The sequence below is a fragment of the Mus musculus genome, chromosome 2, assembly GCF_000001635.26.
Source record: "Mus musculus strain C57BL/6J chromosome 2, GRCm38.p6 C57BL/6J".
NCBI classification, from domain to species: Eukaryota; Metazoa; Chordata; class Mammalia; order Rodentia; family Muridae; genus Mus; species Mus musculus.
In genome coordinates this window covers 59,263,145-59,282,539 of record NC_000068.7, presented here as the reverse complement: position 1 = coordinate 59,282,539, position 19,395 = coordinate 59,263,145, and the positions used below count along the sequence as shown (strand labels likewise).

At 41.4% G+C, this 19,395-nt stretch overlaps 1 protein-coding gene across 27 annotated transcripts in view; it reads right to left on the bottom strand.

Moving 5' to 3' along the window:
- Pkp4 (plakophilin 4) overlaps positions 1–19,395 on the bottom strand; it is a 194,356-nt gene that overhangs the window by 72,666 nt on the left and 102,295 nt on the right. For 21 of the 27 annotated variants that reach the window (NM_001362993.1, NM_001362995.1, NM_001362998.1 and 18 more), the window contains one exon: positions 16,040–16,152. The exons of the other annotated variants lie outside the window; for them this stretch is intronic. Coding sequence is in view for 9 of the 21 variants with exons in the window: in NM_026361.2 (NP_080637.1) it covers positions 16,040–16,152 (113 nt within the window). In the remaining 12 variants the exon portion in view is untranslated. The remainder of the gene's footprint in view (positions 1–16,039; positions 16,153–19,395) is intronic. 27 annotated transcript variants of the gene reach the window in all.

The following is a 19,395-nucleotide window of genomic DNA, read 5'->3' as shown; positions in this document are numbered from 1 at the left end:
TACACAGGAAGTAAGACTTCTGCTGAGGCCCACCCCACAATAGGTGTACTGATTAGTCAAAGAAATCCAGAGAGAAGGGTTTTCTAACACCCCGGCTAACACAATACCAGGGTCTTCCAATGGACTCAGTCATGATCCGAGATCCTATTCAGGCAAAGGGTCAGTGCATGAATAGACAGGTGGACAGGAAGTGTGTGTTTATGGCCTGTCAAAGGTGGATGGGAAGTATATGTCCATGGCCTGTCAAAGGCCGTCACATCCCTCACTTCCTGTCTTCTCAACCCCAAAGATGAAGAAGCAGAGAAGGGAAAACTTAAGTTCAGAGTGAAAACTGAGTGTTCAAATAAAAATGTCCTTGCCTTTCGGAGTCAGAACAATCCCAGCCTTATAATTTTAAATGAAGGCGGCAATGGTGAGAGGAGCAGGAAAAGAGCTTTTCAAAGAAGGAAAGAGGAGGAGGTCTCTGCATGTCTACTTCTCTACATGAGATTAAATACACCACCAACTCAGGACTCAGCTGTACAGATCTAAGACAAACACTGATGTCCATGAACTTTCTAATTTATAGTTATAAAGTCTTGTTTTGATGCAAACATGTACTGTAGCAGCCGACTTTTCAGTGTAAAGTGGGGATCCACACTTGGGACATCACATCTGCACAGCACATGAGACCCATATTCTCAGCTTCTGAAATCTCATTTTAAAAAGGAATTTCAAGGCTGTACTTTCAATGAAATATTGTATTCTGATAATAATGAGCCAGTTTAGATATGCGAAAGCAAATGACTGGGTCAGACATGGTGGTGCAACCTGTAGCTGCAGTGCTTGGAAGACCAGGTCGCATCATCGGTATAGTGTCCAGCTAAAAATTCATTTCTGCCTACTGTTTAGCCAGAGCAATGATTTATGCTTAGATTTTATGAAGAGGGGGAGGTTCTTCAACTTCTAAGAGAAATTTTGTTCTAATTACAAAAATAAAGAACACAGCACTCTTTTCAAATTTTTGCTTAGCTCCTGTTTCTCACTGGAATTATGTTCTCAAGTCTTGATTTATAGACCAGGGCCATAGGAAGCTATTTCTGTGCTGAGGGAGAAATGACTTCACATGTGGGAGGAGGAGAGATCTAACATCATCAATAACTGTCTGGGGGAAAGAACAGAGCCTGGAGACAGTCAATACCCAGCCACCGCTGCTCTGTACTGCAGCATCTGAAACCAAGCTGAAGGGCTTCAGACTGCTTAAAGCCCTTAACTCATCCCACAGCCTCAAATCCACCCGCCGCCTCCTCTCTTTTGACCACTGCTTCCTACATAAATGCAGAGGAGTTCCAAGCTACCAAAGGCGGGGGTGGGAGGGGGTGGGGGGAGGGCATGGGAATGAACCAGAAGGGTTCTCTCAAGACAACATGCTTGAAAGACAGAGGGTGAGCAGAGGGTGTACAGCCTACTCAAGTGGCCAGACCCTTCCAAAGCACAGACACAAAGAGTGTCCGGTGGTCAAGAGTGTTTTAGAACTCTAGTGTGGAAGCCCAGTTTACAACACGACAAGAGAGACTAAACAGCTTAATCTTTCCCCTTTACCGTAATTCATGGCCACAAGTCAGCATGTTCCATAAGAAAGGCCTAGGGAAGATATGGAACCAACTGTGAACTATAATCTATAAAATTTTGAAGTCAGAACTGCTAAAAGTGTCCCTTGATGTCCGCCTGATTGCCTGAGTTTGAGTCCCAGCACCTATGTGGTGGAAGGAGAGCCCTGATTCCACTCTCATGCTGTGGGATGTGCACACTCCCTCAAATACACGTGATAAAATGAACGTAAAAGTCATGGCTACCAAGCAGTCTCTCTTTAAACTTTCACAGGAATACCATTGGACTATGAAATTTCAAGGGTTTTAGGAAATCACAACTTCTGAGGCATATGACTATATTAATTTTATAAAAATGCAATCAATTAGATATGAAGGGGAAAGGAAGGACTGGGAAGGAGATTTGGGGAGGCCAAGGAGGATGGGGGGAGGTATAGTGAAGAGATGTATTAACAATACAGAGGTTTGGAAAGCTATATGAAAACCTACTATTTCATAACACACACATACACACACACACACACAGAGGATAATGCATCAGAAACCGGGGCTACTAAATACAAAGCCAGTTCCGGATGTGGGGTGCCTCTGTTGGAGGTCAGAGTGTCCTCGAGCGCCCAGAACAGCCCAGGCTGGTTATGCTGCCGTTCTCGGCTCCCCAGCAGAACTTGATGGTAAGGCCCTGCTACTGAGATCAACACAATATGGTCACAGGACATGGAGAAACAAAGCTGGTAATGACCTGGAAGCTTCCTCTACGTTGGCTTTCACAGTACCAGAGGTGACGTTCAGGCTGCTGGGGGAGCTGAGCGGGCATGTCATTAACAACCTGGGTACAATAATGACAGGCACAACAAGATACACCCATGGCTGTAATAGTGGCAGGAATGTCATGGGATAGCAACAACTTTCTGGTAGAATAAATGTCTTGTACTGCAAATCTGGCCAAGACTGGGCACTCATAGGCCTTAGGGGTGAACCTAACTATTCTGCTTGTGTTAAATGGACCTGTACAAGTTGTCTTCTTCAGATCAGTGAAGCACTCTGACCTCACCACAAGTGTCTTTGTGCAATGGATGGTGGGGAATGCAGAAACTTACAAGTGGTCAAAGTGCAGAGAAAAGGTGTCTTTGGGGTGCTTGGTTACAAATGGGACATATATATCACATTGCTTCCCAGGGACCAGGGACCAGGGACCAGGGACCAGGGACCAGCACAGATCTCAGAGGGGACAGAAATACTTCAAGAGCCAGAGGTCAAGGAGGACCACGGCAAAAGAGCCCTCCCTGCACATGGCAGCCCTGTGGCACTCATGAACTCACAGAAGCCGTGATTGCTTACAACCAGATGAAGCCAGTCAACTCTGCAGCATGGATGGTGGTGGCACTTGTCCCCATCCCTGGCTGAGGAGCAAAGGACAGCTGATGGTTTCTGGGGCAGGGAGAGTCATTTTTCTTTACGGGTGTGGTTCGTGGTAGGTCATCATTCCAGTGGGTGGCTCATATACTCATGAGTATATGGGTAACACAAATAGAGTTATTAAAAAAAAATAGAGGACATGAAGTTGAGAGGTCAAAGGACTGGGGTGGGTCTGGGAGGAGTCAGAAGAGAGGGAGGGAACGCAATCTCAATAGATTTGTATGCATCGATGACATTCTCAAAAAATTAATAAAACATTTTAATAGGCAAATAAACACCATATAAAGTGATTTTTAAGAACCATTTACTCAAAATTAAGAACTAAATCATCTGATGTTTTAAAAATCTGTTCTGCAGCACTTAAAACATAAAATATAATGGATCGCCTATCCAATGTTATCCACCTTCCACAAGAAGAGAGCATGTGCTAACACTTGGAATTCCTGATAGCCTGAGTCTGATTAGCTCGGCAGCCCAGTGCCATTCACTATGCCCTTCTGTCCCTGTAACTCCCCGGCTGCTTTCTAAATGGAGATGCTGAGGCAATTTTTAGCAAGTAGACACCATGGTGACTGTTCTCTATTTTACAATGTGTCACACCGGATCCTCAATTCCAGACTTCTAGTAGTCTCCCTTTTGATGCTAGTATTTGATGAGATGGGATCCAGGTGTGTACACACCCTGCTTTCACTGAAACCCTGCCACCTCTCAGCTGAGAGCTTCAGGAGACACCAGTGGCCATCAAGGGCATGGTTTTGTTTGTGCTTGAGAAGAGTCACAAAAGATTTAACATAGGTTTATTGTGAATGGACCACTCTCTTTGGTAACAGAAGGCATACAGTGTGGGACTATTTTATAGCCTGCCCAACAGTCATCTGACTGAGAAGCCTTTTGCCACTGCAGAGAACAAGATGCCTTCTACATTCTGTACCTCGTGTGTCAGCTCTGGTGTCACGCTCGGAAATGTGACTTGAATTTGTTGTGGCTCTAATAGCATTATTATTGATAATACAACTAAAGTGGGGATCAACCAGCCACTGACTCACACTGTAGTAATGACCACAGGATCCTAAAACTCTAGTTATTGCTTGTTTTTCCATTTCCAGAAAAAAGGCTGGAAGGTGCATGATTTTAGTTTGATTATAAGCAACCAAACCATGCAAATCAAATGTTCTATCAAAGATATTGTTGGATGCTAACATTTCAATTGTGCAGTATTAGATTTTTAGGTATGAAACTCTGGAGCCTAGGGCTTTTCTCCCTTCAGTGTTAGAGCACTTTTCTCCCTATTTAATCCATGAGGAACACAAACCTGGGAAGATTAGGCTCATTTGTTATTAAGTAGCTCCTGAAGCCCTGGGAGGACAACGATAGGAACAATTCAGACACATGGAGCTGGCGAAGGGTCAGGGCTTTCCTTTCCCAGGCACACCTGCCAGGTTCGTTGTCATGGCAAGCTGATTAGCTGCTGAAGATGAGCTAATGGATGGCCCTCACTTTTAGGAAGATAATCACATGTCCAGTTTTCCTTTCCAAACATCCCTGGACTAGAGCAATACTGAGCAGTTCTCCGAAGGGCGAAGGAAACATCTCACCACACATCATTGTTTGCTCTGACGGTCGAGCAGAACAGCAACCAGCTTATCAAAGTGAACCAAGTGAGGGGACCTAACATCTTGCTGAAACAATCGAAGGCATGAGCTGTACTAGTTCAAGGGCTGGTTTCAAGGCTATTTTCCAGAATTTCTGAAAAGTTCTGGTACTTACATGGGTTCCTGTATTGTGGCTGGAATTAATTAGTAAAAGCACAAGAGCCTGTGCAGATTCAAGTGGGCACCGTGATGGAGGCCAAGGGCACAATGGCTTTCCTATATCTCGTTTCCTATATCCACTATAGGCACACAACACTCAACTGGGAAGTAGGAAGTGGAGGTGGGGGGCCTTAAGTCTTCCCTAACTACTTATTGGTGTCCCTGTGGAAAATACTATTAGGGGAAAATGATATCTTAACGTTAGTCAGGTGTGCAAAAATAATGAAAACCAAATTAAACCAAACCAGAAATCAAAGTCTACTGGGCAATGATATGATCATGAGTCCTAATGTCTGCAAATGCAACTCTCAATCTTGCAAGAGCAGTTCCATGGCTACTCTCTTCTCTACTGTATTACTAGAAACAAAACATGTTAAACTCAAGGATATAATAAGCAAGGATGGAGCCTAGGTAGCCAGTGCAATCTGTTGAAGAGAACTCCCACAAGGTATATATACAGTGTCTACAGCCATGGTAAGCACTGCAGGATCTGCATAATTATACAGGGGCTGCCCTAGTAGAGTGGAAATTTCAAAGAAGAGACATGCAGATTTGTTGCGTCAGGCAACCTCCAGGTTTAGTGAGACACTGTCCTGAGAGTCAGGGGACATCAGATCTTCTCCTGCGGCTTCTGCACATACACAGTCAGTTCCAGGTAAACTGGGGATAAAAGCATGAAATGTAAACGCCACGAAACCTTAGACACACAGGAAGCATCCTTTAAAAGTGAACTTGGGCCAGCCTGAAGGCTCGGAGGAGAAGCACTTGCTGCCAAGCCTGCCACAGTCAGTTCCTGCAATGCAAAGTGCGGAAGGGAAGGCCTGGACTTTCTCCTCCCTGGTGGGACAGCTATGCTTGGACACTGCACACATTTACCATTCCCACACATGACATAAATGCCCAAATGTAGAAACGTGCCTTTCCAGAGTCACACACGTGTGAAACAGAAGACACTTTAAAAAAAATGCTCATTGTTAAAAAAGATTTTGGTTCTGGAAGTTATCATGTTAAGTAAAATAAAGCAGATGAAAAAAGACAAATACACCATGCTATCACTTACACATCGAAGCTAAAGTTTATCCAAAAGTAGGGAAAGGTGTGGGGCCCTGTACCACACTGTGCAGTATCCAGATGTGGGGTAAGAGGGCAGATGACTGGCTGACAGGAACTAATTCTATATCAAGATGGCTAATAGAGAAGATGCTCAATATCTCCCAAAATAAATGGTGTGCCTAAGGTGAGAGACACCAATCAGTCTGGTGTGTTTATTACCAAAACACATACAAACATAACATAATGCATGATGTGTTATATGGTAAAGATAAATTTAAAAGGAACGTTCATTTTAGTTTAAATATGTTCACTTTTTACTACTTATAAACTTCAACAGAGAAGAGCCCAACAGCTTAATATGTGATATAGCAGTTTAAAAAATAAATTAACATGTATCAGTGTGGACATATCTCAGGGAGAAAAGGCAAAATACATAATGACATAGAATATACTGTTTGTGTATATAATTAATCAGTTTTATGTGTAGGGTGTTTTGGCTGCATGCATGTTTAGGTACCACATGAGTGTCTGGTGCCTGAGGAGTCAGAAGACAATGTTTTGGATTGCAAGGAACTGAAGGTACAAAGGTTGTGGGTCACCTCTGTGTCCTAGGAATCAAACCAGGGCCCTTTGGTAGAGCAATCAGTACTCTTAACCACTGAGCCATTTCTTCATCCTCACACATGTGAATGTTTAAAAAGCAACAGAAAATGTTATCCACGTGAATGATGCATACTTAGTGAAAAAGCACACGAAGTACATGAGAAGATGATATGCCAGGGGCTAGCGAGGCTAGCTAGGGCAGAAAGAGTAAGGCAAAGGACAATTTTATCTTGTGCTTAATATTTTTCTTTATAGAAAAAATTAAAGTCAATATAAACATTTTTTTAGTAATATTGAATTCTGTGTATAAATATTCACAATTGCCACATCTCTAGATTTGGTATTTTTAGTATTTCTTAAATATTACAAACACTGACAACTTCAAAGTGATATATATATCACACTTTAAAAATATATACAGATAGTTTTAAAAAAAACCTAATGACTCAGAGGCAAGGCTAACAATGTAATTATTAGTTTGGTTCAATAACTTATTAATGTTAAATAATTTATGACTAGTAATTATAGACTATAAACTATGAAAACTGCAGAAATGAAATAATGTTACCTGAATTAAAAGTTTCTTGAATTAGGTAACGGCATGGAACCCACATTTTACTTATTTTACATGCATGGGCTTCTGAAGTTTTAAAAGGATTTTACTCATTAATTAGAAAAAATTAATACAGCTGGGCTGTTTTCATATTTAATCAAGGGCTTAGAATAATCTGAAATGATGCTGCTAACTATAAACAGTCTGTATATGTGGTCCTCACAGCTATGTCACTCATTTAACATGTGTAAATGCTCATTCTAAGAAACAGTGAATTCATTTTAGAATAGTTAAACACTCTAATTAGAATGTTGTGCTGTATAATATTCTAGATTCATAACACATTTTATTTCTCATGAAAACCATTTGGCTAATGATTCCGATATTACTTGGTTGTTTGCTTAGTTAAAGTAAGTGTCTAGGAATACTGTAGCATGTGCTTGGGCTTGTGCCCCACAGAGCCTAAATCAAATGTGTGCACCAGCCATTGCATAGAAAATCCACTTGCGGATTAAATGGCATGAGAAGCAGGAATTAAAAATTCGTTCTGGAAACATGGTGATAAGCTAACCACACTAAAACTGACTTCTGGAGAGCTGAGGCCAGCAGACTCATTTCTACCCTTCCCACGTGGAACTCTCATTGATTATGACAGGAGTTCAGCCATAATAGTGCAGTGTTAGTAAATTTCTCTTAATAGCTTACATGATAAATACTTAATGAAAAAGTGGAAATCCCAAAGATTATATCTGAATTACATTCAAATATTAAGGATTTTTTTTTTTTTCATTTCGTCTGATTAGAAATGAAGTCAGGGAGCTTTGACCTTTGACCATTAAGGGAGGCTCTAGTGACCAGAATCAATAGGACATAAAGGCATTGATGAGCATAACAGCTCTGAAATAGCTTGACCTACTATGCAGAAATGCAAAGCTCAGCAATAAAGGATGACTGCAGTGACAGAGAGCAGGAGAGAGACTGCAGTCAAGCAGGAGGATGGACGCACAGGACCAAAGGAATCTCCCCAGGGCTCAGCAGTACCCTTCCTCACTTTGGGCTTTCCCCTAAGTCAGAGGCAGCACTCTCACAACAGCCAATAATGACTGTCAAGAACATGGTATGTCCACATAATGCAATATTATTTAGAAATAAAAAAGCATGCTATATAGAAAATAAATCTTGAATGCATGAAGTGAAAATGAAAAGATGTCAGACATAAGGGACCAAATGAATCTCTCTCTCTCTCTCTCTCTCTCTCTCTCTAATCCAGCATGGAGTCACAGACACAGAAAGTAGCCAGAGATGGACAAGAAAGCTAATGGGGTACACCTTTAAGAATGTACTAAAACCCACTGATATCTGTAATTTGATAATTAGAATTTTAAGTTTATATGAAATTGTCTCATTAAAACAATCATCTAACAACAAAAATAAAAATTCCCCAAGTTTTGGCTGCTGAAGCCAAAAGTAAATGTTAAAGGGACAGAACTCTATCAAATATCTTTTTAAAGTGGTAAATTAAGTAATAAATGTCATGGAACAGACCATTTTATCAAAGACTCTTTATTTTACAAAAGGCATTATTAGAGGCAGTTTATTTTACAGTAATTTAAAAAATATTCACTGAGTAAAGATCTGAATCATAAATAAACCTTTTCTGCTACTTTCAGTCCCAAAACATTTTCAGAATTTTTAATTGTATCACCAGAAGGCTGACAGGCAGCAGATGACCCTATACAATGCAAAACCAGGAAACTTTTCCAAGTGCCCCAATGGCCTTGGGGAATAAACTCTTTTCTTTAAAAAACTAACAGTTCTTTTTCTAAGTGGCATAAGAAGACTGGCTGTCAAGGCTGCATGACCTTTTGTGAAACGACGAAGAGTTCTACTTGACCCGGTCTTAAAACTAAGCTGAGAGAAAGAATCTTAGGGCGAGTGTGATGTTATTAATATCCACACTGCTACCCCTGCCCACTCCTCCTTTGTGCAGTTATAAGGACACGGTTTTTCTGTCTTGAAGCTTTAAGATGGCGGCGGCAGCAGCAGCATGAGCCAGGAAAGAACACTGTGCTTCCAAACAAGATGAAGTGCATTTGAACATCACACGGGAAAATAAAAACCAAGTCTGCAACTATCAGCCTTAGAAAACTTCAACATTGATGTAAAATGAGTACTTTCTTTATAAATTAAAACGTTTACAAGATAAAGTATGAGAGACAGATCTCTAGCTTGCAAAGACATACACTTTCACCATCTAACACTCACCTGGAAGTAACTGAGAAGCAAGGGACAGCAGTTATGGTGAGATTCGGGCCAGAATAGGTTCATGAGCCTCTTACCACCTTCAAATTCTGTACTAAACTTAAGCGTCTCAAGACTCCTAAGCCTCATATGTCCAGTCGCTGAGTTCTACCCTAACTGCATTTTCTATTCTTGCCAAGTTCTATGACCCAGGAAGATGAACAGCCTCTGTAATTTCCTTGCTTGAATGAGATGTGAATACAGGCCATACCTTGTGCACCCGAAGACTGAGTTTGTCAGCTGGGACTATTTCCCCTGGCCACCTCTTGGCTATGCACCTGACATTGGAAGGCTGCAGGAATCTCCAACTGCTGCCAAACGAGCATCCCTGGGCTCCGAGCTACTGCTTCCCTGGCATATTTTAGACAAGTGGGGGCCATTAAAAGTTGTTCAGCTAATAAGCCTGGCACGTTAGAGTCCAACTTAGGGAACGAGGTGAAAGGCCACTCATGGGGAATTACTTTCATTTAAAGAACAATTTGAACAGAAAGAAATGCAGCAAGCTTTTAAAAGTAGTTGTCTCATTTGGGGGAGGATGATGAAAACACCCTGTGGACTGCAGAGGTGACCATACAATTCTGTGACAACTGGGTTAGTTAGAAACCAGAAAACTGTACTACAAAGGAGTGGATTTGCTACCATTTATATACAATACACCTGACTTTTAAATATAGTACTTATCTCTGTGGCAGGATTATGGATTTTTCTCTTTACTTTTAACTTGTACTTTACAAATTTTCTACGGTGACCATTATTTAACTGTAGTCAATAACATGCAGATTGAGAATATGGTCTTGGCTACCACCCTCGTCCCCCACCCTTCCCATGCTCCTGGGAACAAAGGAGGGCAGGTTCCACGGTGACTGGGCAGTTTTGCTGTGGTGAGCGCTAGGTCTTTCTACTGCTACCTTTCGGGGTAACCTAAGCTCAGCTAACTGTTCCCCGTCAGAACAGCAGTGCGAGTGCTCACTGTGCTCTTGCTCATCAAAATCTGCAAGTGAAGTTTCAAGTGAAGTACAGTGTAGCGTTTCCCAGAAGCCATCTTTGTCATTAATGTGCATATAACACACCTGTGCAGCGAACTGCAACACGGGACACCTCACATCTCAGCATCTCTCGTCCCACATGACTCTCAAAACCTATGCACACAGAAATAGTCACGGCAGGCTGCCTGCCTGCTCAGCCAACCTGAAAGCAATTCATCTACCTACATGTGCTAAATATCACCCTGAGTCACGCTGCAAGTCAGGATTGGGACCCAGGGGAATTACTTTTAGCAGAAGTGCCATTTCATCTATCTATATTCCATTTAGCAACGAGAAACGGACCTATGAGCTTGTTTCCAAAATTTGTTGGCAGAGACCACTGAGGGCCCAACAGTTCTCTCTCCGGAATAGCACAGGAGAAGAAAGCACTGCAGCCTCGGCACCCGGGACAGAGGATCCTGCCGAGCAGCCTGGTGTATTTGCATCATGTACATGCCAACACGGAGACATCCGTTAGTGATGTTTGTTTCCACCTGTGCACACTTCCATGCTTCTGTCTCCAGCATGGCTGCTACAATGCTCAGAGCAAAACAGGGTGGACCTCAGCAATGCAAAGCATGCTACAGATACATTTTCTTGTTCTATTTTAATCTTGGCTCCATCCCATCCTTCTAAATTTTACCTCCCCTTTCCTCTAATCCTCACACTTTATTTTTAGTTTCTGTATTTTGAAAGATGTTTTAAATGTTCTTGGATGAGATGAAATCGTAACACTGCACCTACTATCAGGGCTTTTCAAGGTTTAGTGAACAGGTTTAGTAGCACACATCATCTTTGTGTACAGATACCACCACGTCCACATCAGGAGCAGTGTAAGTGCACCAATATGGCTAGCTTGTATGTTAGAATGCAAGAAAATAAAACAAATATAAAGTCATTTAAAATTAGCTTTCCACTGCCTTGCTTAGGTCACTTCTTCTGGGGTGATTAGTAGAAAATCTGACCTTTCATTTGAGACTGTTTTAAAGTCCTCAGTGGGGCACACTGACACTCAAGTGCGAAGGAACCAATGTTCAATGTTAAAACCGCAGCGCAAGTGCCTGAGTCAGAGCTCACTGTGTCATGGAGTTCATTCAGAGTTAGGACAGCGATGGCAAACACTGGGCCAACCACAAAGTCAATAAAATACACTTTTTTATTTTCTTTCGATGCATCTTAGTAGACAAGTTAGATAGTCTTACAAAGTACTGCACTCTCACTGACAAAAACCTTAAGGAAGATAACTGGTTATAAGACACCCATCTTTCTGACTAAATGCATTCCACATGAAAATGGGAAAAACATCCAACAGGCTGCTTCCTGGTTCTGAGCAGGCAGGCGTTCTATTTCAGAGTCCACTGAATGAATTGAGAGGTTGACAGAAAAGGGGATCTCGATCTCAGAGGAAATTTCTATTTATATCTTTACATTCTGGTTCCAACGTAGACAGACAGCAAGGGGCTGGAAGGCATGCAGGGGTAGTGTCTCTAATAGGACACAACAGAACACCGCTACTCACTTTTCTAACATCGTCTTTGAATGGTGTGCAGTGATACTGGCCTCAGAGCTGAGCAACTGCGCCTACTGCATTTATAAGTTGTGCAGAAGGCAAAGACCAAGATCAGCAAGGGAAGAACTTGCCAAGTACCCTGATGAAGTCAAAAGCTGCTGTTCCTCGGGAAGGCCCATTGTGCATTAATGAGCATCATTGTAGGAGCTGGGCTGCTTAGTCACGCAGTGTGCAGTGATTGGGCTTCACAGCCGCACAGTGAGATAACATAGGCACAGAGAAGTAACTTAGCCCAAGGAACTTGAGAAAGGCCATGGAAAGAAGTTAGCATTTAGTTGGTGCGTGAGGAACACAAGGTGGTCTGACCTAAGGCGAGACTTGAGTGAGCTCATGGGATAAAGAGTCTTGTCTCAAGCTGTTTCTCTAAAGATCTTGTAACACATTTCTGTCTGGCTGCCTAGATTCTCCTCATTCTCTTCTACATCCACCATGACAGCATTCTATGGGTGTCCTAATGAGGTTGCCCACAACCAAGGGCCAGCATTGCCTGTGTGAATGAATGAGACCCTAGCAAGGTGCTGGCCTGATGTCAGTACTAAGAATGGGTTACATCTGACTGAGTTGTTGGCCAAAGGGGTTCCCTAGGAATCCCCAAACATCCAAGGCTATGGCCAGCTCTCCAAAAATGGATGATAAGGCACCATTGCTAAGGACAATACCTACACAACTCATGGAAAAATGGAGAAGTCGGACTGATGCCTACCTAGAGCTTTTATCAGTATGGACCAGTATTCCTGGTACTGGAAGGTACTCTGTATACTACTACTAAAGGAGGCAAGTAAACACCAACCCAGCTAAAAATCCACTGATCTACAGGAGTGGCTTGCCTACAAGATATGATGGTATAATAGTGGGATAAAGCTTGTGGGAGGCACCAACCAGTATCTGATTTAAGTCCCAGTCCGTGAGATGGAATCCATATCCAACACTGCCTGGGTAGCCTAGAACCTGAGAGTAGACAGGCCAGAGACCTGGGGGAAAACCAAATACGTTTTCTGCTAAAGGAATGCAGCAGCAAAGTGGCTTCTAACAACAGTCTGTTATACTTATATTCTGCTATATTTATAGATCAGCCATCATCAGAGAAGCTTCCTCTTGTACCAGATACCCCAAGCCAAACAATAAGCAGACCTTGGCATACTCAGTCCTATAAAGGATGTCTCCATCAAATCCCTCTTCTTGGGGTTAAGGGGACTCTGTGGAAGAGGAGGTGGAAAGAGTGTAAGAGCCAGAGGGGATGGAGGACAGCAAATATCAAGGCCTTCTAGATACAACAGGGCTAGTGGACATGTGAACTCAACAAAGCAGCATGCACAGGGTCTACATGGGTCTGCTCCAGATGGGGTCCTAGAGCTGAAAGAAGTGGACACAAGTCCCCATCTCTAACCCAGAAATGATCTCCAACTGATAGCCACTTGCAAATAAGAAATTAGTTTTCCCCGAGAGTGTCTCACTGGGGAAACAAACCACTCTTAGGGGTAGACAGCTAGTACAAAATGAGCTCAGGTGAGATCGCTGGAGGTTCTTTGTCTCACAAAGTTAAATCAGGGCTAAAAAAACAAAATCATCTTACAGGATAGACAGACAGACAGACGGACACACACACTCTCACACACACACACACACACACACACACACGATGAGTTTTCCATGTCTCTTTGGTCCTTTTTCTTGTTGACCGTTTTGCCATATTCCAATCAAAAGTCTGCTTTGAAAACATGTCCATGCTGATCTACGTAGATCATTTTAATTATTCTAGACTACCTATTTATAGCTCACTTCCTACTTCTATCCTGATGGACAACTAAGTTCTTCTAATTGTTCTACTTCTGCCAACACCATTTCTACTCTCCCACCATGAACACCTCTCAAAACTTCTCCAATTTGGAGAGTTGCAAACTGGACTATGCCTACTGAGTTTTCCCCAAGAAATATCTCAATGAAAACTTTTACCAAATGAGAACACAGTAACACAGGATAGCATATAAAACTGCCCACTCCACCCCATCCCCGCACAATGACGTATTCTTGTGTCTGTGCTACTTTCATGTTCAGGAACCTTTCACTATGAAGGGACCATCACAAGGGGATGTTTCTATGAAAAGGCATGCACTGAAAAAAATCCCATAGGGGTTTGTGTTTTACAAAATCTGACTGTGAGCTCATCTCTAGGGGTGACACTTCCAAAGATGGAGATTCCTGAATAATGTGGACAGTTATAATAGGATTCCAAATCCATACATTTTATAAGTATGGTATTTGCCTTGTGTGTAACCCTTTGAAGGATACAACTTAATAAGATAATTAAACTCAAATGTGCCAACTTATACATACCCAGGCCTTCATTCCTAGGTCCCTGCATGGAAATTAAGCACAACTCCAGTTTTTACCTTGGGGCCTAGTAACTCTCCAGCCTCGGGCATAGGCGGCTCAAAGCTTAGTGTTTTCTCTACCCCGGCCCCCACTTTTTTTCCATTTTCTTTATACATTAACTTATATAATTGATATGGAAATTATTTCTAGAAGTTTAATAGAATAAATCTGATTTTTCTGAGTCAGCTATTACCAGGGACAGGTGTCCTTCCCAGCCCTTCACATGGGGGATGAATTTTCTTACGAATATATAATTCTATTTTTCTATTCATCTGGCCTGTCCTTATTGAAAACACACATCACATCACATTCCTGGATCTGCAGATTTCTTATTTTAATGCTAAGACTACTGATACCTTCAAAAAACTATTGAGTAAAATTACACATAATTTTATTCCTTTACAATGTTCCTTTCCTTGGTAAATTATTTCATTGGTTACCAGAAGGTATCCCTCAACACTTACATTACATCTGTGTAAGCATTTTCTTAGTATAAAAGAGTGTTTAGGCCAACAAGATGGGCTCAGTGGGTAAAGATACCACATCACCATGCATGATGGCCTGAATTTGGGCCCTGGGGCACACACAGCAGAAGGGACAGGCCATCTCCTGCAATCTCCTGCGGGCTGTTCTGACTCCCATGTGTGCACCATGGCATGAGCACTCGCAGAACTAACACACAAAATAAACAAACAAACTTTTAGAAGGGAAAGAAAAGACTTCCCAGACGTTTAAAAGGCTACAACTACCTACTGCTGCACCTTTAAAAAGTTACGTGCTTTCCATCTTAAACACTCGAATGCACACTCCTGTCAGCATACACACCTGAGGCTGACACATGCATGTCAAGCAGATCTAAGAGTTTCAGAACCATGAAGCACTAACTAGAAACAAGCAGCATAAAGCAGCATCTTATTGAGCAAAAGGACGCGGTCTCCAGTGAGCTACAGAAGAGACCTCGGGCAGTAATTTAATCCTTAGAAACAACTGATGAGATGGGGTGCAGTGTGTGGGTCACACAACCAAGCTTAAAAAATGGGAACGATAAAAATAATGTCTGCTTGTAGCAACAAGTAATTTTCAAGAAGTAGAACTACAGGTAAGCAGTGATTAACACGTGGCATGGACGGTAATAATTTATACAACAGTGATCTGTTTAAATAGTGGAAGAGGCCACTTAAATAAAAACAGAAATTGTTATTTAATGGGCTTCTCCAATTAAATGCTCATTTTGTAACTACTATATTTGACTACCTCCGTCTGTACTTACCATATTTGAACGCTTTGGATTATTTCAGAGTAATTGATGTATATAGCAGTTTCACAGATTTTACAAAAACTGAAAGTAAACTGAAGGCATTTCTAAAGGCCAACTAAACCATACCACTCAGAAATATTTCTGAGTTTGAAACGTCTACCGCATGTTGCCTGAGTACCAGCCAACTTGCTTTACCAAACAGGTAGCCATTAACTGGGGAGCATCCAGCAGCGGCATGCATGTAAGGTGTTGAGTTTCAAAAGGCTTACCAAGGCTGTGACAAACACAGCACAGGGCTGAAGGGTAATCAATGCTGTCAGCAGCTTCTCACAAGGCGAGTAAATACACATTTTTGGTGTCAAATTCAGAATGGAGGTTAACAGGGACGGCATGCTACAGGACCAGTCGCCGCAGCCCTGCTCACTTATACTAAGACACGTAATTTGGGTGCGTAAAGATAGAGCCGTGCGCGCGGGCCCTGTACCTGGTGCTGGCGATGCTTGGCGATTCTGCTCCAAGCCTACATCTTTCTAGCTGACTGGCAACAATCTGCCTTTCCACTTCCAGTTCTCGGGTGAGTCGTTGAAACTGAAGCTCCTGTGAGTCAAGGAAATAAAAGGCATATAAGGCGACCAGGTTGGCTGCTCAGGCAGAGAAGAATCAAGGTTTGTCACAGGCAACACAGGAACATACCCATCACATAAAGCTACAGCGAGGCATAGTGCAGTCTGGGTTCTAGGGCATGAACACTCAGCTATCAGCTAATGTTGGGGATGAAGACATGCAGATGCTTCTGGGCCCTGTTGTCTTTATTCTACGGAAGGTTGGAAACAGGACTTTTGTAGAGTGCGCCATTAAACTAAAGGTGTGCAGATGTTTACGTGCGAACCAACCATCCCTGAGCTCTTCCTCCTCAATGGCTGATGTCTATATCTCTCCTTCTAGACCACAGGTCAGGACATGATGGGAATCATGGTACCATGTCTGATACAAGTCACTGCACTGGGGCTATATTCCAACTCCATGGTAAGTGGATATATTTACTCTACAATATAACCAAAAAAGTTTGATCTATTCACAATGTACTTATGTTGCTACTTTGCAGAGGGTTACAAATAAACAAAAAGAATATGCTGTATCATGGACACTGAACTTTTCCTAAGAAGTGGAAAAAGATATTTAGAAAAATATTCTTTATGTTCTATCAGAAATGCAAACCAATTTGATTGTTAAGTTCTTATACTGTAATAGTGCTTCTCTTATTGCTAGGTTGACAGGTCTTGATAAACAGAATGCATCGTTCTATAAAACACCAACAGATTAAACCAGACACATCACTTGCTAAAACTTTAAGGTAGAATCAACACCTGCAAAAATACATCATGGTCCTGTGCACCATAACATCTGCCTCCATGTCTATCCAGTAAGTAGTTTGATCTGACAGTGACTGCTGGTTCAAAATAGCAGGCACTTGAATACTAAGGAATAGTTATGGCCCTGTTGATATCTGTCATAAAATTCACTTACGTCCGCTGACGGTCTGCAGTAACCACATGACAGCACTGGCTTTGTAAATTCTATTCTTAGGATAGTGATGTGTATTTTTAATTTTTGTAACCATTATATTATTATAGAAATGTGAAAATAAATAAAAATATCATGCTCCAAAATTAACCAGATCTAAAGTCTAAATAGAACATAATGAACTTTTATACAGTTGGAACGGAAGTGAGAGCTTCACATTCAAATTTATCCTTTCAGTATTGAATACCAAGAAATTATGACAGAATTAGAACTAGAACAACAATTGTCTTTAATATTTCATAACTTGTACCTATTAGCTGCTTTCAGTCCTTCTGCATCCTCTCATATTTAGCTTTTTTGTTTTCCTTACTTGTGTATAGTATATGCACATGTGTATGTTTAAATATACATAGATTATCGTCCAGATTCTGCATGAGAATATGCTGTTTTTTCTTTCTACAATTGTGTGACCTCGCTTCATATTATACAGTCTAGTTCATCCATTTTCCTGCAAAGTTTTCAGTTTTCAGCAGAGCAATATATATATATATATATATATATGTATATATATATATATTTATCTATTTACATATATATTTGATATATATAATTTTCATTATCCATTCATCTGTTGATGGACAGCTAGGTTGGTTTCAATTCTTTGATATTATCAATAAAAGAGCAATGGACAATGGGGTGCAAATATCTATTTTGTGGAATATGGAGTTCTCTGGATAGATACCCAGCTGGATCGCACAGTAGTTCTATTTTTAGCTTCTGGGGTTCTTTCCCATTTGAGAAGTCTCCAGATCGATTTGCACAATGCCTGTATTAATTTGCACAGCCACCAACATTGGACAGGGTTCCTTTCCTTCTACAGCCTCTCCAACTTTTGCAGTCAGATGTGTTGATGAGAGCCATTCTGATGGGGGTGAGATAGAATCTTAAAGTAGTTTTACTTTGCATTTCTCTGATAGTTAGGGGTGCTGAACACTGTTAAAGATAGTTGTTAGCCGTCTGTGATTTTAAAAACTGTCTATCCAGTTCATTTGCCCATTTGATGACTGGGTACTTTATTTTCTTGGTGTTTAATTTCTACAATTCTTTGTAAACTCTGGGTATTAACTAGCCCCTTGTCTGATGTGTGGCTAGTGAAGTTTTTCTCCCATTCTGTGGGCTACCTGTGAACTATGCTCATTGGTTGCTTTGCTGTTGTACTATCACCCAAATTAAGGTTTGGTTGAAAGAGGGGCAGCGGGAGGCAGGGTCTATCTTGCTGTGTAGCTTTGCCTGGCCTGGAGTTTGCTGTAAACCAGATAGACTTGTACAGATCTTCCTCCTGCCTCAGTCTTTCAAGTCCTGAGATTAAAGGCAAGTACCATTAAAACCAGTTAAAATTAAGTATTTGAAAATATATAATATATATCTAAACAAAGAAATGAAATTCCTCCATAATGAAAATCCTAAGATACAAAAAAAAAAAAAAAAAACCCCACAGAAGATACTAGACAATAGAAAACCATTCATGTTTCAAGGTAGAAAGATTTTATGAAAATATCTGTGTTACCAAAATTAATTTATGGAAGTAACACAATACCGCCAAATTTTCCATGTCATGTTTCAATGATCTAGAAAAAAAAATACAAGAATTCATATTGAACCACAAAAGGCCACAATCAGCAGTCCTATGTAAGAACAGTGCTAGAGCTATGACAATACCCAGTCTCACATTACACTACAGAGCTGTGGCGATGGAGACAGTCTAGTAAAGGCATAAGAGTAGATGGGTCGATGAATGAAATAGAACAGAGGGCTGGAAATAGCCAAGTCTACATACTACATAATCTTTGACGGAGTCAAAAAACCAAACCAAAACAAAAAAACCAAAACAAACAAAAAACCAAAGTGGGAATGGGGTGGGGTGGCCTATCCAACAAGTAGTACTGGCAAAATTGTGTTTCACCCTGCAGAAGAATGAAAGCTAGTAGTCTAACCTTTCCTATCTTATAGAAACTATCAATCCAAAGGGATCAAAGACCCAAATTTAAGACACAAAACACTAAAACTTGGCAATCGCTTTTTAAATAGAACACCCACAACATGGGAACTAACCACATGTATCAAAAGACGGGACCCAGGGAAAGAAACAGTTTCTGTACAGCACAGAAAACAATCTTAGACTGGTTTAAAGAAAGGCTCCTCAACTGCCCATCACTTTCTGATACTGGGATCCTTCTCCAGGGACCTCGATGGTGTAGGCTCAGCAGCTGGTTAACAGTGCTGGACATAGACTATGCTCAGGTGACGTGGCAGCGA